We start from the raw sequence: 24,131 nt of genomic DNA, 5'->3' as shown, positions 1-24,131 counted from the left end.
GATTAGTGCTAACTCTAATTTGGTGTTTTAAGTTTATGATCATGTTTGTATATTGTAGATTATCCGAACGTAGGATTGGGAAAACCCTAGGATTCAAGGTGCTATCAACCGGCGATCCTAATTTGTAAAATTCGAGGTGTTATAGACTAGCAACTATAGTGGAGAGGTTATAAATAACATGAACGACTCTTTTGGTTAAGTCTTGGCATCTAAATTTACCGTCCTCTTATTAAAATTTATGTCAGAAGATGAGCTGGACACACGACAAGGTGAGTTGACATCGAAGTTTACGTGTTATTTACGGATTTGCTCAACTTTCTCTTACGGCACCAAATCAGCAAAATAAAGAACAAATAAAAAGAAAACAATTAGAGAGTGTTAGCTTTTTTTGTGTTAATATGCAAGTGGCATGGATTAGTTGATTCCGAACAATCATACACCCATGCAGTCTTAGGATTCGATCCCAAATCAGCCCTAGATGCCCTCAGCTCACAAGATCAAGTATGGGAGTGAAGCACGAATATAATCACTTGTGAACTAAAGTTTACACTTGAAGGGGCTTGATCCAAAAGTCGTATTCAAATATGTACAATCATTATGATGCTATATGCAACTCAAGAGGCCCTAGGGTGTGGGGAAGCCCAAGGAATGCTTGCCATGGATTTGCAAGATCAGTCCATGGGGACCCCAAAGGATAGCCTGACCCAAAGAACTGAATGGTCACGGGCTTGTCCCGTATTGCACATGGGCCGACTCTTGCATTGATAACATATCACTCGTGAACCATCTGGATGGTCTTGGATTATGCTCGTCCTTGGGTCCTGTCAATCTTCCCCATCTATTTAGGTGACGCCCTCGTCACGTTCATGGCATGTGTTTCTTAAACTGCCATAGAGCCTCGGATGGTTCCAAGCTTGCTTCACTCTCGGGAAGGTCCTTCCATTGGACCAAGTATTCTTTCCGTGGCGCGCAATACCTCTTCTATATGACTTGGTCCGCCATTATGCATTTGACGTCCTGATCATATGAGATTTTCTCTCCAAGGGGCATGCGTTGTGATTCACCTTGGTTTGGGTCTTTCTTATCTGCACGGAAAGGTTTTGGCATACTTACGTGGAACACAGGATATACCTTGAGTTTGGCCGGCAAGCATAGCTTGTATGCAACCTTCTTAATCCACTACAAGACTTGAAAGAGACTTTCATAACGATAGATCAACCTTTTATGTACATCTCTGTATTGAAGGACCAAGTGTAGCTTGGCTAGCACTAGATCCTTGACTTGAAATTCCACGTGTCATTGCTTCTCATCAACCCACTTCTTCATGCATTTCACAGCCTTGTGTAGGCACGCTCGTGCCAAGTCTACATGTTTGTCCCATTCTTTTTGCGAACTTGTATGCGTATGAGCTACTTCCTCGATAGCCTAAGGCAATCATGCTTGGTGTGAGTGGCTATTGCCCCGTCACGATCTCAAATGGGCTTTGGCTCGTGACTCACTTTGTTGCAAGTTGTATGAGAATTAGGCCACTTTGATCAGCCGTACCTAGTTCACTTGCATGTTGCTCACATAATGCCATAGGTATATTTCTAAGCGTACATTCACCCTCTCTGTTTGACTGTCAGTCTGGGGATGCAAACTCTTGGAGAAGTTGAGGTTCGGCCTTAGCAACTTGAAGAGCTCCGTCCAAAATTGCCCGATGAATTGAGAGTTGCGGTCACTCACAATCATGCATGGTATGCCTCAATACTTGACGACGTGCTTTAGGAATAACTTGGCTACTTCCTCGACTAGACAATCCTTGGTGGCTGGCACGAGAGTCGTATACTTGGAGAAACGATTCACGATGACCATGAGGGTCTGACATCATTCGGACTTTCGCAAGTTCATGATGAAGTCCGTGGGGACACTTTCCTATGGACCTTCCAGGATAGGCAATGGCTCAAGGAGCCCCATTGAGGACCATTGTTCGATCTTGTCTTGTTGGCACACAAAACATATCCACATGTAGCTTCAATATCGTCCCGCATGTGAGGCCAATAATATTGATCCTTGACGAGTGTCGTAGTGTGGTGGATTCTCGGATGACTTGCCCACTTAGAATCATGGCACTTGTGTTCCTTAGTTTCCCATGGAGCGGTGTATAGAGTCGCCATCTTTTGGTGTAGAGGAGGTTGCCCTCACAACAAAATTGTATCATCTTGTTTTTTTGTGCATATCGAAGGAGAGCTTAGGTAGTTTGGTCATGCTTGAGTCCTTCCTTGATGTGATCGATCCACAGGTGATTGGGTCAGCTCATCATGTTGGCCAACTCCAACTTTCGACTCAAGGCATCGGCCATGGAGTTAGACTTCTCGAGCTTACATTCCAGCACATAGTCAAGCTCGGTCAATAAGTCTTGCCATCGAGTTTGCTTTGGGCTGAGGTTTTTTTGAGTTTGGAAGTAGCTTGCGGCCACATTATCTATCCTCATGATGAATTGGGACCCCGAGAGATAGTGCCTCCACGTATGAAGGCAATACACCACCGTGATCATTTCTTTCTCTTGGACTGTGTATCACTACTCGGTATCGTTCAACTTTCGAGATTCAAAGTCAATTGGGTGCCCATCCTGCATAAGGACACCACCAATAATGAAATCAAAGGCAACAGTTTCTACCTTGTATGGCTTGGCATAGTCGGGCACCACAAGTATCGGCTTTTCGATCATTGCTTGTTTCGGCCAATTGAACACCTCTTGACACCAATCCGTCCACTCCCATGGTCTCTCCTTTAACATGTCTATGAGTGATACGGTGAGGCTCAAATATCCCTAGATAAAGTGCCGATAATAATTCGTGAGACAAAGGAACAATCTCAACTCCGTCATCTTGGTCAACGACTCCCATGGCATGGATCTTGGTTGCATCCATCTGCACTTGTCTACCCTCGACGGTTTGCCCAAGGAAAGGACTTTCATTCTATGTGAAAGTGCATTTTTACACTTCGCGTACATATCATTTTCTCACAAGACCTAGAAGACTTGCCTCAAGTGCTTGACATGTTCCTCAAGCGTTCGGTTGTACACAACAATATCATTAAGGTAGACTACCACAAATCTATCAAGGAATAGGTGTAGTACTTTGTTCATCAACATACAAAATTTGGCCGGTCTGTTGGTCAAGTTGAAATGCATGACGAAGAACTTGTACGATCCGTATCGGGTCATGCACATAGTCTTTGGCTTGTCTCCTTTGGCGATTTGGTAATACCGCGATCGAAGATCGAGCTTGGTGAACCACCAAGCTTCCCAACAGAGGTATTGGGTACTTATTTTTTATGGTTTGCTTGTTCAATGCTTAATAATCAATGCACATTTGAAGGGATCCATCATGCTTCTTTTGGAATAAGACCCGGGCACCGAATGGAGCCTTAGAGGGTCAAATGTATCCTACGTCGAGCAACTCCTTGAGTTGTTTCCACAATTGTTTCAACTTGGGCAAGACCATGTGATAGGGAGTCATGGCCGATGGTCGAGTATTGGGCACGAGCTCAATCTAATGATCTACCTCTCATTGAGGGGGAAATTTCTTGGGCAACTTAGGCAGCATCACATCTTGGAATGCATCGAGGACTTGGATTACCTTCTCTGGCAGATCACCTCCCTTCACATCCTCAGTCTTTAAAGTTGCCAAGAAGGTCACCTCGCCCTTCTTTGCTCCCTTCGAGAGTTGCATGGCCGATAACATCTTTCTATCACGTCCCGACTCACGATAGATCGAGACCATGCATTGGCACCGCTTATCCATGATGTATATGCAATCCGCAAACAGCATTACGCCTGCATTAATCTTGTCAAGGAATCCAAATCCCAACACAAAGTCATAATCATTAAGGGGGATAACCTCGATATCTTCCTTGCTAGTCCATGGACTAAGATGGAACTCTACATCTCTAGCCATGCTACTAATCGGGACTTCCTTGGAGTTCACCATTTTAAGCCAACCGGCTCTCCCCTTTTCGACTAGAAGATTCAATTTCTTTGCAGCATCTTAGGATATGAAGAGGTCATATGCCCAGGTATCCATGAGGACACTCATCTTGTTACCTCCAATCTTCACATTCACGAATATCATACCCTTGGGCTCATTTGCCTTCTTGGTTTTGATCGATCCAAGGAAGAGTAGTGAACCCAATTGCGCTTCCTCTTGCAATTTGTCCTCTTTGTGTAGGGTTGCTAGCTTACCCCTTTTGGGACAATCACAAGTCATGTGATGACCATCACAGAAGAAACTCTTATAAGTATGTACCTTTCTTTGTCCCTATGAGCTCGATTTTGTTTGGGACCTAGGGGTTGCCGCTGGTGGTTTGCTTGCATTCGGGCGATTAAATCTTCCTCGATCTCCCCCACCATTAGCCTTGTCCTTTAGATGAGGATTATACTTCACCATGGATGATGACTTGTACTCAATGAGAGACTCAGCCACGGATGTGGCTGTCACAAGGTCCGCCATCTGACACCGCTTGAGTTCTTGCTTGACCCATGACTTGAGTTCGCTCATGAAGTGGTGCTACACCTCCGTCTCACTCATGGATGGGATTTGGAGCAACAGCTTTGAGAATCGCTTCACATAATCATGAACTCCGCCCTTTTGCTCTAGGTGCTTGAGTTCATTGCGAGCTTCCTCTTCCGCGTATGCGGGATAGTAGTTCCATCGAAACTCTTTGACGAACCGAGCCCATGTTGTAATAGGGTCACCACACCTATCATCCGATCAACGATGCCACCACAGCAACACGTTATCAACTAAATACATTGATGCGGTATTTACTTGAGATGCGTTGTCATTGATTCCCATGACTTGGAAGTATCGTTTCATGTACCACAAGAAATTATCCACGTCTTTGGCCACCTGTGAGCCCTTAAACTCCCTTGGCTTAGGGGCTTTGGTACGTGGGTTTGCTTGCATGGAGACCACCTCGTTCACATGTGCCACCTCAACCTTGGTGAGCTTGCCTTTTAGCTTGGCAATCTTTGCGTGCATGGCTACCATCACTGCCTCACAGGTCTCATCTTGCTACTATAGCTAGTGAGTGAGGGACCCCGACACCTTGACACAGAGGTCTCCCATGCCGGCCTTGAGTTCTTGCATTTCAGGCAAGAACTCCTCCATACCAGCTTCTGGTCCTTTGATGATCTGGTTCAGTTCGTCCACCATCGCTTGGATGTCTGTGACTATCTCTCTAGGACCATCTGTTGACACCTAAATTTTGGCAACCCATTTTATCATTGATCACATTAAAAAATTAGGGATCAATTGCGACCCCTAAGCAAAAATATAAGTTAATTGCACGGATGTTAGGAGCATTATCATAACAATGAGTCCACGTAAAGTTGCATTGCATGGGTCTCGTGCGAAATTCGGAAGTAGACATTCAATATTGCGGACAAGGAGCCCACTCACGTATGAACTTTTAAAAATTGGCTTGGGCATCAAAAAAATCTAAAGGGCTGACCAATGTTTCTGCTGAGGAAGATAACGAAGAAAAATGAAATTTGGAGATACTAAATGTATATACTCTTCACACATATCTATAGCAGTATATTTGGTTTGTCTTGAATAGATTTGAAGCAAAGAGGGCAATTGAATAATTCGGCAAAGTGCAAAAGGTGTGGGAATCGTGAAATAAGATAATAACAAATTATGCTTCCCACAATTCAAGATAAATTCGTGCCGGTAGAATGTGAAGGAGAAGCAAGGCGATGACAAAATATCGCCCTGATTGGTATTTCCAATTCGGCAACACAAGGAAAAATAGTGAAGGAAACACAGGATACGCATGCAAGAGGTAATGAAGGAAATGTGAATTTCAACGATTCTTTTTCTTATACAAATTTCCTCTTTCGCAATACAAGGTAGGCAGTATAAAAGGGAAGGCCACATAATTGAACAAATTTTTTTTTTGGGGGGCATTCTTGATACGAGAGAGAGAGACACGTGAGAGAGGAAAGAGCGTGAGTCTTCTTGGTCAATTCTTGGCCAAGACTCACGCCCGACGTTTCTACCACGGTGCTTTCATCGTCCGCGATACATTGTCAATGAGCTGCCATCCTGTTGGAGCTATTACTCGACCGCTTGACGACGCCATCGCAGCCCCTTCATCGATGATGTCACTGCAGTACCGTTCTTTGTAGTTGCTGATCCTCCACTGACGAACGCTGCCTGGAGCTACCCCTTTGCGAGAAGATCGTTGCCTCATCGAGTCGGCAATCTTATTGTGTTTCTGTTTTGCAGCAACTCTCCCTTTCGCTGTTCTAGTCTTGTTGTGGCTGCCCCCTGCTGTGCTGGTCATCCTCGTTGACTTTGCCAAGCCGGATCAGCGAAGCATCAGTCACCACTCGAAATTTGCTGTTGCTTACTGAGCAAGGCACCATCTTTGAGCAGCACGTCATCTTGAACTGCCGCTCGTGAGCATCCTGCCGTCCGTTGTTCGACCGAACTTGACAACGTGGTTCACATGACGCCAAATATTAGGTCAGAATCTCTTTTAATTCGATTTTCATATATCCTTATTGCCTAATTTATGGGATTTTGAATATTTTAATGATACCATCATATCCACAAAATATTGATTAGCCTTTTAAATTGGGATTTTGAATCTCTTCATAATTTCGCAACGTACATATGATTGACGGTCCAATTTCATGCTCGAAATACAACTCGCAATCGTATGAAAAAATCACCAATCCGATCTCATGCTTGAGATACGATTCATGATTTTATTTAAAAATTGGCCAATCCGATCTCATGCGTGAGATGCGATTTGTTAATTTATTTCCCAAAATTAAATGGACGTGGATGATGTCTTGCTTGATTTGGTGCCGTGTTGTTCTTGATGCCTTATTTGTTTGCTTCTGTAAAAGAAAAAATATTTGTGTCGATTAGATGCATGTTAGGATATTACTTGTTTTAGATTATTTTGCATGTCTAGGATAGGAAATATATTTATTTCGAATTTCTTAAATAAAAATACCAAAAAACATAAATTTAGGATGTTAGATTTCCGTTTCACTAGTTTAAATTGCATGTTTAATTATTTGGCAATTATTAATTTCGAAATTAAAAAAAAAAAGGAAAAAAATCATCATGCATATGTCATGTAGAGTTAGGGTATATTTTTCACGTCATTGCATATTAAGATAAAAATTGCACTTAGTTTAATTTTAGATAATTTTTTTCTTAATTTATTATAAGTTTAGGTATTTATTTTAGATGTATTGCATTTTAGAATTATTAAGGTTAAGATAATATTTTAGTTTAAATTAGGATTTGGCTCAACCTAATTCCTAATATAAATTAAGTAGGATCTTAATCTAGTTAGGTAATTTTCACATTTCACCAAATTTCGAATTTCATGAAAAATACAAAAAATATCATAGGTTAAATTAGTTTGATTATTTAGGATAAAATGCATTCTTTTAGGAAAAAGAAAAAATGTCATATGCACGTCATTAGGGTTAGATTCATTGAGATGCATGTCGGTTAGTATTTTTGCTAGGCCCATTTAATTAGAAATTACATGTCATTAGAATTAGGTCATTTAGTTAATATTACATTGCATATTGCATGATTTTCATTAATTAAGTGAAAACAAAAAAAGAAATTGCGTGTTAATTAGAAACCATATCTAAGGTTGTTGATGTGGATTTTAATTTAACATTACAGATGCTTTCGTTACTTTGAGGTAAGTTTTTGCAATCTATTTATTGTTTATCTGGGTGTTAAATTGGTGGATTGCGTACCCGCATGATCACCTCACATGTTAGGGAAATAGATTTAAAATTAATTTAAGCTGCCTACAAAAAACATTTTTGAAAATAAAAGAATGGTATCGAAAGGGCATTAGAGAAATCTAGTCTAACCAAGTCCCCGTATCTATAGTCTCTGGTTCGTTAGAGTAAAGTAAAACTCCCGTTACTTTACTTGGGTTTCTAATCGACCTACCAAAAAAATAAATTAGAGGCGACTCCTAGATAAAATCTATCTGCATGTTAAGAATTTAAACCTAAGTCGCGAATTGGTATGGGCTTGGGAGAGCTCGAGTTAGGTTTAGGCTTAGCAATCCATTAGCCAAACCTTAGGTGGTTCACACTCGAAAATTTGGTCACGACACCATCATTCGATTCTCCAGGTCATCCTTTGGATCCCTTGAGCTTAAGACAACATAGTTTTTCTTTGACCAGGTGGTCTTCTCGAGCGATTGTTCACAATCCTCACAGTTGTCACCATGAGCGATCGCAACATCAAAACGAGCATTAGCTATTGTGCATGAAATAAAGGCTCTGATACCACTTGTCACGGGTCCGTTGATTCCGAACGATTACATAATCGTGCGGCATTAGGACTCAATTCCAAGTCATCTTTACGCACCCTTAGCTCACAAAAACAAGTATGTGAGTGAAGCATGAATATATTCACTTGTGAACTAAAGTGTACATTTGAAAGGGGAGGGTCCCTTATTTATACATGAGAGGGCTTGATCCTAACCATTGATCCCCTTTCGATCCGATGGTCGTATTCAAATATGTACAATCATTATAAAGCTACATGCAGCTCAAGAGATCCTAGGGCACAGGGAAGCCCAATGGATGCTTGCCATGGGTCTGCAAGATTAGTCTATGGAGACCCCAAAGGATCGCCTGACATAAGGAACTGAACGGTCATAGGCTTGTCCTATATTGTGCATGGGCCAACTCTTGCGTTGATCACGGATCACTCGTGGGTCACTCAAGGGCCAGTTCGTGCACTAGCTTGTGTATGGAACATGGCTCTATCATCTGGACTGTCTTGGATCATGCTCATCCTTGGATCATGTCACAAGTGTGTATGCATGTGGACTTTGAGGAACAAGGATGGGACAAGAAAAGGAAAATTGTATTAGATATTTGTGTATCACAAGATTGGGTGAGGTTTTCTTGTGGTTGGCCTGCATCATACGTGGGTTATTATACGTGGGTCACACCTATTATATTCGGCTCAAGGCATGCGGGGGACAACAATACATAATAATCTCCCCTAAATTGACCAAGCCAACCGCATTTGTGTACGTATGCGTACTAAATTCTTGCGCATGATCATTGTAGACTTGCCTTTCTTCTAACATGTACCAATATTCATAATGTGGCGGTACTGAGACATTGATTTAGAACCATAATTGGAAATCTCACATGTTATTTTCATAATGAGCAATCCAATTGTCTCACTTTCAAGTAACGATATGGATTATCGAATATTTATTTCAGGTTCATAAAAAGGAATTCTCGCTCCCAAAAATTTCTTTACATTACATATTAGTGAAAATGCGATGCGATCATCGAGCGGTTAAGTTTCCATTTATAGTTCTTATTGATGTGGATGGACACTTTACTCGTATTAAGCGGATTAAATATTAAGTGTTACTATATCTTGAAGAAAACGAGGAGAATAGTCATTATTCCTCGATGGTTGAGGCGTGATCCTTTCATACACAAGAATAGTCATTTCCCTTAAGTCTGTTTATAGACTTGATTCCACCTACTTTAGCCAAAATTACTGCCGGCTTCGTTCAGCTAGACATTTCTTAAATATGAAAGTAAACTTGATGCACATGCACATCTAGACTACTCTAAATTGGACTAGTATTTAACACTCCTCAATTGATCAATTTTTGTGATGCTCTGACCATACGTCTCAATGTCTTGAACTTGGCTTGTGGCAGCATTTTACTAAATATGTTTTTTTTTTTTTTTTTTTTGTAAGGTTTTTACTAAATATGTTCATGACTTGATTTTCGTACTTCTTGTATGCAGTGATATTTGATAGAGATATGTTTAGTTCTTTTGTGAAAGACTGAATTTTTAGAGTAGCGATCTTGAACTTCCCACATAACATCGAATTTAGTTATGTTTGTGCTTTTTTGACGTCTTCTAGTATTCTTCCAAGCCATAAAGCTTGGTGATTACTTCCACACTAGACTGCGCTACTAAGTATTGCTTTTTGGATGTCTATGTTGACACCTAAATTTTTACATAATAAATGCGTTAGTTTTTACCCAAAAAAACTAAAATAAAATTGCATAACATACAATTTAGGAGCATTTATTTTATTTTATTGAATTGACGGTGAGCGTTGATACGATGCGAGATTTTTCACATATTCAGCTAAGATTTTTTACATATTCAGGTAATGTACATCGGGGGACATATTTTGGGCGGAAAGGAAGGTTTCAGATGAAATATTTGAAAAAAATACAAAAAGAGAATATTGAGATTTTCGTGCCCCGAAATTCGACTCGCAATCGCTTGAAAAATTGCCAATCTGATTTCACGCTTGAGATTATATTCGTGATTTATTAAAAATTGGCCAACCCGATCTCATACACGAGATATGGTTCGTCAAGTTTTTGGATATCAATCTTTTCTTGCTCTGATTTGCCATAATGTCATTTGAGTTGATTTTGCTTTCATAAAAAAATCCAAAAAATGTGAGTTAGATTAGGTTTATTTCTTGTTTTAGGGTTTTTGCATATTTAGGGTAGGAAATTTACTATTTCGAATTTTTAAAAATAAAAAAAATACCAAAAGCATAAATTTAGGATGTTAGATTTTTGTGTCATTAATTTAAATTGCATGTTTAATTATTTGCCAATTTTAATTTCGAATTTTATTTTAAAAAACAAAAGAAAACCTAGAATTAGGGCATTCTTTGCACGTCACTGCATTCTAGATAATAGTTTTTAATTTATTATAAGTTTAGATATCATTTTTAGATAGATTGCCTTTTAGTCGGGGATTTCTATGTTAGGATAAAATTCTAGTTTAAATTGGGATTTGACTTAACCTCATTCCCAATACAAATTAGATATATCTTAAACTAGGTAGATAATTTTCGCATTTTTATAATTTCGAATTTCATGAAAAATACCAAAAAATTGCCTTAGAATAAATCAATTTCATTCTTTAAGATAGACTGCATTTTATTTATGTCATATGGTTAGGTCATATTGCCATTTCATATCATTTCACGTTAGATTAGTGGCATGCATTGCATGACTCTTATTAAATAAGTGAAAACAAAAAGAAATTGCGTGTTAATTAGAAATGATATTTAGGAATGTTGATGTGAATTCGATCTAACAATGCGGGTGCTTTTGTTGCTACGAGGTAAGTCCTGCATTTTTTTTTTTTTTTTTTTTTTTGCGTTCTTGGGTGTTAAATTGGTGGTTTGCGCACTTGCATGATCACTACATGTTAGGAAAGTAAATTAAAATCAACTCAAGCTACCTGCAAAACATGTTTTAAAAAAAAAAAGTACCGAAAGAGCGTTAGAAAAATTTAGCGTAATCAAGTTCCCGTAACCAAAGTCTCTGGTTCGTAGGAGTAAAATAATTCTCCAATTATTTTACTTGGGTTTCTAATCGACCTACCAAAAATAGATTAGTGGTGACTCCTAATTGAAAATCAATTACATGTTAAGAACTTAAACTAAGTCACGAATTGGTATAGATTTGAGAGAGCCCGAGCTAAGTTAGACTTACTAGTCCATTAGCCTGATTTTAGGTGGTGCACCCGAAATTTATGTTGCAATAATCTATGAGAACATCGTAGAGTGGGAATGTGTAAATAGTAGTACTCTTACTATTGTCACCTGAATTTGCCTAGTGAGCATTTGCGCTTGGCCGACATGAAATGCCATAGTCCATTATTCCTCGTAGATAAGTTGAATTATTTTAGCATCTCTAAAATGAATTTGGCTTAGGCACTGCATGAAGTGTGATGGTGGACTTGTTGCGTGCAAGATATCTCATGGTGTAGTAGTGAGATATGATAGACAATATATAAAGGCTTCCCTAGAGGAAGCGTTCGCCTTTTATCCCGTTTTCTTTTCGCAGCTTCTCGTTTGTTGCAAGTTATGTTGCAACCATTTGGAAATAATTCATCTTATTTTTCTTGACGAAGTTCTCTACGTAGTTCTTTTGGGAGACAAAAAACTCCTTTATTTTGGTCGATTTCATAAGCATCGCATCAAAGCCCAAATCCATCATATCGAAGGTTGCCATTATTTCTCATTTGAACTCTTGAATCCATTTTTCATTGTTCACTTTACAATAGGAGTGCCGGACTTACTTCGGGTCTTAATGTACAGTCTAGGCGCGCTCGTGCTCGTTTTGAATCCTTGCTTAGTAAAGTATCTATGAATTCCGCTGTACCACGATCGTCACTCCGTTTATTTGGGCAAAACCCCACAGATAAACAGTGTAAAATTGCAACAAATTTCTTGGTGAAACCTCTCAGATGAAGCTGGTGACTGGCAAGAAGAAAGACCTTTGTGAAGTGAACTTCTCGGGTGAGGTAGCACGTGAATCGGAACTTTTCTGAGCTGTGTTCTCTGATCTCCAGGATGCACGGAAGCCCTGTCTCTGTTCGGGCTCATCTCCCTGCCTCTTCTCGAACGCGCGTCCATCTCCTCCCCTCCTCTCTCTCTTCTCCCCTCTTTGGGGGTTGCAGGAATTTATCATACACACCAGTTCACGACCACATAAGCACGCAAATCGACGCGAGAACCGAAACTGAAAAGGAGATGGTGGTGATTGAGACAAGACCTCTAAGACAGGGCAAAAGGGATGGGGGTCAGATTTGCTTTTAGGGGGTGTTGTTGTTGACTTTAAGTTTGCTCTGATCCTGATTAGAAAGCCAAAAGGGGAAAATGAAGAAAATATCAGTGAAACCTACAGAGACTGGGCAGTATGTGTGTGTGTGACGAGGAAGGTGGTGTCAGAGATTAGATTCTAGGACACGTTGAAGCGTCCATGACGTTAAAAGCCTGCGCCCTGTCGCTGTTGCCTTCGTTAAATCGCGTCGAGATCCCGACATTAGCAAACCAGTCTGCAGCTTCGTTGCCCCCTCTGAGTGTATGCCTTGACATATTTCCTAGTCTCTATGCAACATCTTGACGGTGTCTTGGATTTTTTTTTTTTTTTTGGCCCGAGACAGTGTCTTGGTTTGAAAAGTCAACAGTTAAGACAAATAGGGCTTGTTTGATGGTGATTTGTCCTCCCATGGTTGACCAAAATATCTTCACTCCGACAGTTCAAATTTTGCAGGACTCCGTTGTTGTGCAGAACAGCACAACACTTTGGAAGTCCTCGCTTACATTATAAGGTACATTGCAGAAATTACACGGAGCTATCTGTTATTGATTTAAAGCACCTATAACCTAACATTAGACGAAGACCCATATAAACTGTGACAAACGTAAGAAACAATGTCATATGAACATCAGTACACGGTGTTTCTATGAAACTGTCACGTGGTAGTCGCGCAAACATATACTTCTCTGTGACGTTGCAGAATGTAACATGGACACCTTCTGTACTTTGTAGATTTTGAGAGGACTTGATGAACACCCTTAGTTTGTTTGAGAAACAACAGCGACACTCCATTCAATATGACAACATACTACATCCTCTACAGATAATATATCCACATGTTGCGATAAAAAGGCGTCATAAAAAGAAAGGGACAGTCATTTCCACGACAACATTACTTTAATCTTTAATCAAAATGAACTTTTGGACTACAAAAGCATTTCCGTTCAATCATGCAAACTCCCCAACTAAATATAGTAGAAGAAATCGCAATATTCCACGATTTATTAAATAGATACAATCACATTGATTGATGTAATTTTCTTTAACGGTGCATGGATTATCAGGTAAAGTCACTGACAGAAGTGATGGCAGATTATACTGAAGGCACGAGTTGGGATGATAATGACCCGTCTGTCTTCGAAATGAACACTGTTGGAGGCTTGCAAGTTGAATACCAAATAACAATTGGCTATGGCCCAAGTACTGCCGGAAAACTCTTACAGGTAATCCTCAGTTAGGTGGCAAGGAAAGAACGTAGTAATTATGCAGAGACGAAGCAGATTGGTTATATATTAACAATTGTGCTCGGCAGGATCATTGGAACACTTACATTACAGAGCAGGATTTCCAATTCACGGCAAACAAACATCTAAGTGAGGATTCCAGTAGGATGGTGGATGGCATATGATCCAACACCGCTGAAGCCTTTTCTGGGAGGCTCACTGAATGTACTGGACAAGGCTTTTACATCTTATCCAAATAACTCTGATAGAAAATTGGATCAGTAGTGATCAAAATTGAGAGAATCCTATAAGTCTAACCTAGTGAATGTTCTCTTTGTAGGAAATATGGTCTGAAGGTAATTGTTGATCTCCATGCTGTCCGGGATCTCAAAACAGGGAATCTCATAGCACATCGAGAGATGGATATATGGAGTGGGGTGACTCTTACATTGAGGATACTCTGAAAGGTATAGACTTTCTAGCAGCAAGGTCTAGGAAATTCTCACTTGGGATATGTCACTCATGACATATATCACATTAGTATTTCAATGAATCGGATTCCTTGGTATTGATATAAAATATGCTAGATCTTAATTTGATTTTCTAAAGCATGCTCATTTGTAAATGTCGAGTAGATATGGCAGCCATCTGGCATTGGTCGCGATTGAGTTAAGGAATGAGCCTCGAGCTCTGCATGTCAAGTTGGAGGATCTCATTCAATACTATTGGTTACATTATGAGGCGTTAGGAGGCACACTTCAAGTGCTTATGTGATCTTGTCCAAATCGGTTGGGACCTACCGACTTGCAAGAGCTCCTTCAGTTTGTGGGAGGCTTGAGCCAAGTGGTCATCCATGTGCATTGTCATGCCTCGAATCTCGGGTACGCGCACATCCCTCAGCGATCGATTAAAAATGCAACGTCCTAGGACGCGTTGTCGACCCTTTTTTTTTTTATCTTTCAATTAAGCACATGCAGAAACGAATTAAATACAACACCCAGTCAACAACCAAACTTTAGAGATAGTAAACACAAGGAACAATTTCCCAAACACAACAATTTCCTTACCAACTGTTGACCCTAGGAAGTCTAATAATTACAAGCCCTTTAGCAGCCACTTCCTCTCGACCCTCTCAAAAGACCTCAGGACTCAGGGTCACCCTAAACTTTACTAATGGCAAGGCCACCACAAGGTGTCGCATCTCGCGCCCACCACATATGAACTCAGCAGATCTTCATGCTATGGCCCTAAAAGGTTTAGCCCACAACGGGGTGAGATAAAATTTCAGCGAGTCAAAACCTTAAACCCCGATTAGGACGAGAATTCACTCGAAGCAGCCTAAACAGACATCACACACAAACTTACCTCGGGACTCGGGGTCACCCTAAACTTTACTAATGGCGGGGCCACCACAAGGTGTCGCATCTCGCGCCCACCACATATGAACTCAGCAGATCTTCATGCTATGGCCCTGAAAAAGGTTTAGCCCACAACGGGGTGAGATAAAATTTCAGCGAGTCAAAACCTTAAACCCCGATTAGGACGAGAATTCACTCAGAAGCAGCCTAAACAGACATCACACACAAACTTACCTCGCCTCAAGCATCTCCCTGCCCATTAGCTCATCACATATATTATATGCATACAACAAACATATGTAATAGCTGTAACACCTCAATTTATCTTTCAAACAATCACATGGGTCCCAATTATATAGCTAAACTGTTATGACGTGTCCCATTCCGTGCCACATAATTTTGTCCCATAATCAGGTGTAGTTATCTCAATCACTAAGGCGTATCCCACTTATTACGACCTAACGACCACGACCAACTCAACAGTTAGTGGTCATCCAGCATAATCGGGCATCGTCCCACTCCGTCGGGCATGGCAACATCTACATCTAGACGGCATTCCATAAAGGAGCATCGGCCCAGCCTCCATTGCGACCGTCATTCGTTGACTTGGGGCATCCGAACTTAATCATGCATCGTCTTGCGTGAACGCATCAGGACGGGTTTTGATAGTGACCACACGCACATTCATACTCAGCCAATAATATCGTGCTTTGCACTCAAATGCCTCAATTTCAAATAATAGATTTGGCCAATTTTCTTCATATTAAAAAATCCCGATAAAATAATTGTGCGTGGTCACACATTCAAATAAAACCATAAAACATGATACTCTCCCATTTCAAAATTCCACGATTTTATATAGTACATAAAATATTTTTTGTGTAAAAAATTGTCACTTGGTATTTTTCTATTTAAATACCCATAAAATCGGGTTTTGCAATAATAACCAATAATCACCACCAAGCACTCAATTGCATATCATATTACATAGAAACCATCAAAATCATGCATAATGCCATCATATAGCCAAGAACACCAAAAATCCATTTTTAAAATCAACTTGGCAACTCTTTTTTTCTTTAAAGTTTTCAGAAATAAATTCATACGGGGTCACGTATTTGAAATTAACTCGCCAAACTTTGTATGCATCTAGTATAAAATCTCATCGTTTTATTGAACACATAAAATTCGGCGTCCTAACCCGACACCTCATTTATTTTATATTTTCTTCTCCAAACACTCCTTTGTGAAGACAATTTCTAGTAACCTTTTTTTTTTTTTTTTATGTTCAAAACTTTTAGAAATAAATTCGTAGGTGCTCATGTACTCAAAATTAATCCGTCAAACTTTGCACACACCTAGTTTAAAACCTCATTATTTTGATGAGCAAATAATTTTTGGTGTCTAACCCGACACCTAATTATTTTCTAATTAAAAGCCCATAAAGTCATCTTTTGCATTACCAATAAACATTCACCATAGCACAACCATTCACGTATTATCACCCATAAGTTCTAAGCATGCCAAACATCAACCAAATCATAACATATTCATTTCTTAGCAAGCCAGATACCAATAGCAACTACAAAACCACAACCGGTCTTAACCGACAGAAACCGAGCCACTCGCACGCCTCCAAGTTTAATTTCAGAAAAATAATCAAATGAGCTCATAAAATTCTCAAATTTTAATATGTTCTGAAAGACACTTAAAAAAACATTTTTTGTGAAAACACCTTGACCCAAATCTTTCTATATTAAGAGAAGGAAATCACTCAATCCGTTACAAAAACTGTGTCCGTGTCTAGAAATTTTGTTTTCCAAAATCAGTTTGGTTCGAGATCCAAAAATTGTCCGTTTGATCTAAATTTGACTATGTTAAAATAAAAGATGTGATGAACAACTTTTGTGAAGAAACTCTTTCGAAAATAGAACCCTAAGAGTTGATCAAAATCCTTTGAACACCAAAGGTCATTGTTTGCAGAACAATCCAAGATTTTGTTTGCAAATAACGAAACTTAAATCTCATTCTTTTAAATTCCTAAAATTTTAAGTAAAATATATATCATAGTTGAAGATGTTTAGAATATTTCTCAATAAGGAAGTAATTTCAAAATCGTAGCACATTTTACCCCACAAAAATGGCAAGTGGCGAGCGTCCAGCAAACTGATATGGTAGAAATCCACTAAACCAAGCTAAATCACACTTAAATCACACTCATTACTACTAATCCAACCAATTAGATCAATACTAATCCATCTTAAGGCTAATCTAACCAAACTAGATTAAAAATAATCCATCTTAAGGCTAATATAACCAAACTAGATTAAAAATAATCCATCTTAAGGCTAGTCTAACTTAATACTAATTTAACTAAGTTAATTAGCACTAATCTAACCCCCTAAGCGCAATTAACAATATAATCAAGGATTAGAGAGTTAAATCACCGGATTAGGATGGCAGCGGGCTCATGGTGATGGCAATGCGATGACGACGGGAACCCGAGTCTACCGTGACTCAAACGTAGTTCAACCAGTGGCTGAAAACGACCCCACAAGCTCACGAGTAAGGACATGGTTATGTTTGGAGGCTTCGGTGGCTACTGGTCAGCATAGATGGTGCTGGAGTGAAGTTGGACGGTGCTTGCAGTGGTGGTGTTGGGTCGCTGGCTGTTGGTGTGAGGAGATGGGATGTGGGGCGTGTGGGTGGTGATGGAGATGAAATGGTGGATGCGTGAGGGGAATGGTGGCTGTTCGGTGGGTGGGGTTGCTGGACATTGAAGATTTGTGTGGCGTTGGTGGGCTGTTGGATGATGGCAGTGTGACATCCCAGATTTTTAGTTTTGTTTTCTATTGAATAAATCGGGTATTTCATTGACGCGCCTATAGAGCTATTCTCAGAGCTGATCACTCTCGAGATAATTAGCCTATCTAAGGAAGCTATTAAGGAATTTGAAGGCAATAGACTTGAAAATTTGACCAGGAATCGACTTTTCGATCGTGCTCATCTTTAGAGGCCATTACGGCACACGATATAAAATCGATTTGAAATCAAAAGATAGATCGGTTCGACTGAGATGTGCGGCTAATTATTGGTGACACCACTAAATTGGAAAATTCTCGTTAGCCAGCACTAGACTGATTTATCTATCGTTTTGGTACCCTGTATCCATATTCAAATCCTCGAGATTTTCACGACAACTGAGAGTCGTCAATGTGTCGAATGGGTTCATAGTGGCTCGAAGAAAATCGACCACGGTTTATTTACACTAAATTTTTTTGAAAACTACCCGGTAGCTTAGATCACGCTAAAAACACGCTTGAGTGAAATTTACTGCGAATTGGAATCTAATTTCATAATTTGAAGATTCTATCATGTCACAATAAATTCTAGGAACGTCGACTCGGTCTCGGAAAATTTTTTACAACCCGAGACTTTTTGGGAAAAAGTCGTCTTAGGTCGTTTTGTTCAGAAAAATGCCGGTAATGTTTTTGATTGCAAAATTGAGATACAAGATGGTTCAATTGGTGAGGAAAAATATCGATTGGATCAAGGACTCGACAACGGGATTTGTTGAGGCCAAATGGGATTGAATTGGGAGTGAGATCAAGTCCAATTGAAGCCAAAGCTTGGCAAATTCGTAGCTCCACCCCCCTTGCCTAGCCAAATGGACCAATTCAAGTGTCCTAAGGTGTGCATGGTTGGCTGAAGGACAGCCAAGGAAGACATAGGTGGTGGTGGTGGATGGGTCAAGGGGAGAATTGAATGGAAAAATTGGCCAAGGTGGCCCCCCTTTCTCCCTCATCTTCTCATCTCCCCTTATGACCGTTGACCAGCCCATCCTTCCTCTCTATTACACCTTGGAAGCTTCAACAACCCGCAGAGAAGAATCATGAAACCCTCGCCACCGAAGACGCCACGTCGAGCCGCCGTTCACCGCCTTGCCGCACCATCGCCCGCGAGCGCTGCTCGAGCACGTTCGCCTCCCTCACGCCATCGTTCCAACCTTTCGCCAATCCAAGAGCTGTTTCACAGCCCGGTGGTCGCCCCCATAATAGAGAGCAGGAAAGTGGGTTTTCCAGCGGCTTCAAGGCCCGTTTTGAGGTAATCCCGAACCTTGATTGCTAGGCCCATTGCTAGGCCCACCTTGAGGAAAGTCGAGCCCCACGATGTTCCCGTCATTTTGCATCGAACCGCTCGTTAAACAAATGGGTTTTACTCACTAATCCCTGCTTAGTCGATTAATGATGCTTAGGGATTGTTTATATTTAATTAAGTATGATTAGGTGGATAGATTAGAGTATAGCAATTAAATTAGTGCATTATCAATGCATGTTAAGCAAATGGTTAGTGCTATTAGCTAGTGAATAGTCTCTAGTATTTATTGAACGAACCTTGGAATTTTTCCTAATTCGTTTCGGCTTCCAATTATGCATTACGGGCCTAAATCGAATTTATTTGCATTTATTTAATATTTTCCGAAAAATTAGGCTGGAATAGCCAACGACCGAAATTTTATGCTGATTATTGTGGTGCAGTTTGTTTATTTATTTGAGTGTTAACTTGTGATGAATTAAATTAAAGGTGATTTATGGATTTTATTCCTAAATTATTTAATTTTGGTAATTAATGGGAAAATTACCGGGCGTCAGTTTAGAACGCCAAAAATGTGTAATGAGCTGTTGAAACTGGTGGGATGTTCAAAAGGTAAAATTATTATATTTTGGTTAAGGCCGACTGTGTACCCACACACGGCTACTTTTATCAGGTATGATAAAAATGAGGAATTGATTAAATGGTCGGGATGGTATACTATATCAGCCTATGGGCAATATGTCAACTTAAATTGTGAGCAATATACCGGTATGCTATATCAACCTACGGGCTCTGATATGTCAGCTTAGTGAGAGCAGTATACCTATAGCTTAGCGAGAGCAATGTGATCAACTTAGAGAGAGCATTTTTAGTGTACTATATCAACTCAAGGGTTTGATATGTCAGCTAAATGAGAGCAGTACACTATTTATCGGCTTAGTGTGAGCTATACTATCTATATATTAGCTTAGAGCGAGTAGTCCTATTATGGTGGACTTATAGATAGTATTGAATGGGCCAACCATGAGAAGGTCGTGGTGACATGTAATTGACTAGGTCGATTGATCAATGATTTGATCTAATGCTGTGAATTGATTGGTTGTTGTGATTTGAGGCATTTGTAAATGACATTGATTTGCAGGATGGAACTGAGGCCAAGGTAAGTCCTCTGACTTGTATTGTGCTTAAGCAGCCTCTAGAGTGTATTGGCTTCCTAATCGGGTCTCAGGGGGTAGAACTTGCTGAGACATAGTCTCACCCCGTTGTGGGACAACATTTTAGGTCCCTAGATGGCAGCACCTCCACCTCCTCGTCCTCCCATGCATTTTGGTATACCCGAAGAGATCACCGAGATAGGATACCACTTCCTGATACACCCCCACCGGAAGGACTATAGTATGTTTTGGTGAAATTCACCATCTAGGTTGATGTGGATAAAGACGACTTGGTGCCCCATGAGTATTGGTCGTGGTATCATCACTACCATGATGGGCGAAGAGAGGTCCCATAGCGAGGTGACATGCCTTTGTATGTCTTAGATGTAGCATTCGAAAAGGGGACTGCAAATCCCAAGGACGGAGCAGTGATCGATACCAAAGACCCTAAGCTCGAGGGTGACCTTGATACTCCCGTGTACTCAGCCATGGACTCCAGCTGGAGCGAAGAGGAATGGGACATTGTTGAGTAGGAGGAGGATCTTGAAGAGGAACCAGAGGAGGATTTAGAGGAGGATCCAGAGTATGACCCGGATGAGGATTGAAACCCCCACCTGTTTTGCAAACTCGAGTTGTGATCTGATGTGTGATAGATCCGACTTGTTAATAGTATTGTAATATATACTATGAGGGTTGCCTTGTATAAAAATGTGGTTATGGTTTTCAAGTTTGAAAATATGGCCTTACTTTTCTATCCCATTATTTTATTTTCTGAAGATTATTTTATATGCTTCTGCATGTGTATTAAAATGAAAGGGTTAGCGATGCGTCCTGAGACATCGCTATTAATCGACCAAGGTGAGGAATGGGCACGTGCTCAGATGATTGGGGTGTGACAGGCAACAAAGAAGAAATAAAGCTAGAGGGGAGATGGGTTGCTGATTGTGGGGGTTTAAGCATGCATGAAGGATGGAGAGATGGGCTGGTGGCTGTAGCAAGGAAAGGGGATGAAGAATTTGGGGGAAAAGGGACGTGGGAAGAAGAAGAAGAAGAAGTGGGCGGCTAAAGCGGGGGGTGGGCATGAGAGAGAGAGAGAGAGAGAGGGGGAGAGGGAGAGGGAAGGGTAAGAAAGTCAAGGGAAATATCCTAATTCACTCGTTGCAAAGCCACAAAAGTCTTCATGCCCATCTTCTTTGTCCCCAAATATTTTCTTGAATCTAATTTCCCACAATTAACCATTTTTGGGCAGCAATATCACTCAATTCCCCTCCCATCCGAGTTTCCATTTCTTTTCCGTTTTTGTCCGAAATTGATTTTCCACAAAATTGGACAAAAATTCTCTGAAAGATAAGACGGCGTCCTAAAAATGAATCGTGACACGCTTGAACGTCTGAATTCGAAACCGAATTCAATTTCGTGGTTTAAATCGACCAAACATGATTTTAGTACAACCTAACCTATCGGGTAGCTTTTAGGGATTTTAGCGCATTTGACCTGTGATTGATAAGTTTTTATTTACGTTTGTGCATCCCTGACTCATAAGCGACTCTTGGTTGTTGTAAAAGTCACAAGGTTTCAATTACGTGTCCCGAGTACTAACCTAAACTCTTACCAATTAACAAATGGTTATAGCCCAAGTTCTGACCTAAACTCTTATCAGTAATCCTTAGTTGATTAATGGAAAAGAGAATATGTAATATGATATAGTTACTAGGGGCGCGCATGACAGCCATTCTGTTCCAAAAATAGTTTCTGGAACAGAAATAGATTTTTATATTTGTATTTCTAGAAGAGTTTCTAAGCAAAAATAACCTGTTGATAACGACACAAAATTTCTACTCTAAAAATAGAAATTCGTTTGATAACGACACAAAATTTCTTTCTTTCAGATGGCGGCGGATCGGCAGATAGCGGTGACAAACGGCGATGGCTGCGGTGGCGGCAGCGGCCGGTGACCGGCGACCGGTGGCGGCCGACGACCGACGGAGGCGGGGGCCAGCGGCGGCCGGCTACCAACAGCAGCTAGGGCCGGTGGGCGGCTGGCGATCGACGGACAGTGGTCGACGGCAACGGATGAAGGATCGGTTGACGAACGATGAGAAAATTTTTTATTTCTCATTTCTATTCCAGAAATAGAGAGAAGTATAAAATTTATACTTTTGATTTCTATTCCAAACCTATTTCTGAAATATAAATCTATTCCAGAAATAGAAAAACGGAATAAGTTTATCAAACGGATTTCTATTCTAAAAACAGGTTTGGAATAGAAAAATTATTTCTGGAACAGAAATTCTGGTTTGTCATGGACCCCCTAAGTAGATTGGTATTCTATTAGCAAATATGCTTGGTAGGAACACTGGAACACTTACATTACCGAGTAGGATTTCCAACTCATGGGAAACAAACATCTTGTTGCTGTGAGGATTTTGGTAGGATGGTCGTTTGCATAAGATAAGACACTCAAAGCCTTTTGTGGGAGGGTCGTTGAATGTTTAGGACAAGGCTTTTACATGGGCAACGTAGATTGAAAATTTGATTAGTCACATTGAATTAGAAAGAATCTTGTGAGTCTAACCTTGAATAATTGAATGTTCTTGTTATAGGAAATATGGTATGAAGGTAATAGTTGATCTCCATGCTGCTCCAGGACACTCTGAAATTTATAGACTTCCTAGCAAAAGGCTTAGGAAATGAGTTCTTACTTGGGACATTCACTCATGGCATATATCTCATAGTATTTTGACAAATCAGATTCCTTATTATTGATATAAAACATGCTAGATCTGATCTAATTTAATTTTCTATAACATGCTCACTTATGATTGTCAAGTAGATACAACAACCATCTGGCATTGGTCGTGATCAAGCTGATGAAGGAGCCTCAAGCCCTGGATGTCAAGTTGGATGATCTTATTAAATATTATTAGTTAGGTTGCGAGGCAGTGAGGTACGCTCCGAATGCTTATTTGATCCTGTCCAACCGGTTGGGACCAGCTCAAGAGCTTCTTCAGTTTGTGGGAGGCTTGAGTGGAGTGGTTATCGACATGCATTACTACAACCTTTGTGATCCAAAGTTTAAGCAGTGGAATCTACGGCAGAACATTGACTACATCTATAACAATAGAGCTTCAGCTCTAAGCAAATTAACCACAGCAAGCGGCCCCTTGTGCTTTGTTGGTGAGTTCTAACACGTGGTCAGAAAGCAATATGAACATGCTTATGTAGAATATACAAGTGCACATGATGCGCACACGAGAGCAGATTCATGTCATGACCTTCATGAGCTAAAATGGGTTTCCCAGGGGAATGGACTTTGGCATTGGACTTCAACGGGGCAACAAAGGAGGATTCGGGGAGATTTGCCAAGGCTTAGCAGAATGTGTATGGGCGGGCCACTTTTGGGTGGGCGTATTGGTCTTGTAAGTGCCGGTGCAATGCCCGGAATCTCAAACAGATGATTCAAGACGTTCTCATAAAGATCCATCTTGTTTCCATTCTATAGTTCCTCATGCTCATCAAGCGGGTCATGCCATCATGAGTACTAAGAATTAAATAGAATTGAACGTGAGCATCTTCTTCTTCTTCTTCTTCTAGGTGTCCCACGCATAATTTGGTTTCTAACTTAAGATATC

General features: G+C 40.4%; 1 protein-coding gene across 1 annotated transcript; it reads left to right on the top strand.

Annotated features, from left to right (window-relative positions):
* Positions 1-12,828: 12,828 nt before the first annotated feature.
* On the top strand, positions 12,829-23,872 carry LOC104429282. The gene is made up of 9 exons (XM_039302331.1): positions 12,829-12,930; positions 13,734-13,892; positions 14,233-14,248; positions 19,134-19,354; positions 20,487-20,504; positions 22,389-22,450; positions 23,103-23,118; positions 23,427-23,676; positions 23,802-23,872. Exons 1-9 carry the CDS (start codon positions 12,829-12,831, stop codon positions 23,870-23,872), a joined length of 915 nt encoding a protein of 304 aa, XP_039158265.1.
* The last annotated feature ends 259 nt before the right edge of the window (positions 23,873-24,131 follow it).

Source organism: Eucalyptus grandis, chromosome 9 (genome assembly GCF_016545825.1).
Source record: "Eucalyptus grandis isolate ANBG69807.140 chromosome 9, ASM1654582v1, whole genome shotgun sequence".
Lineage (NCBI taxonomy): Eukaryota > Viridiplantae > Streptophyta > Magnoliopsida > Myrtales > Myrtaceae > Eucalyptus > Eucalyptus grandis.
Note: the sequence above shows the minus strand (reverse complement) of the source record. Positions and strands in the feature narration are given on the sequence as shown.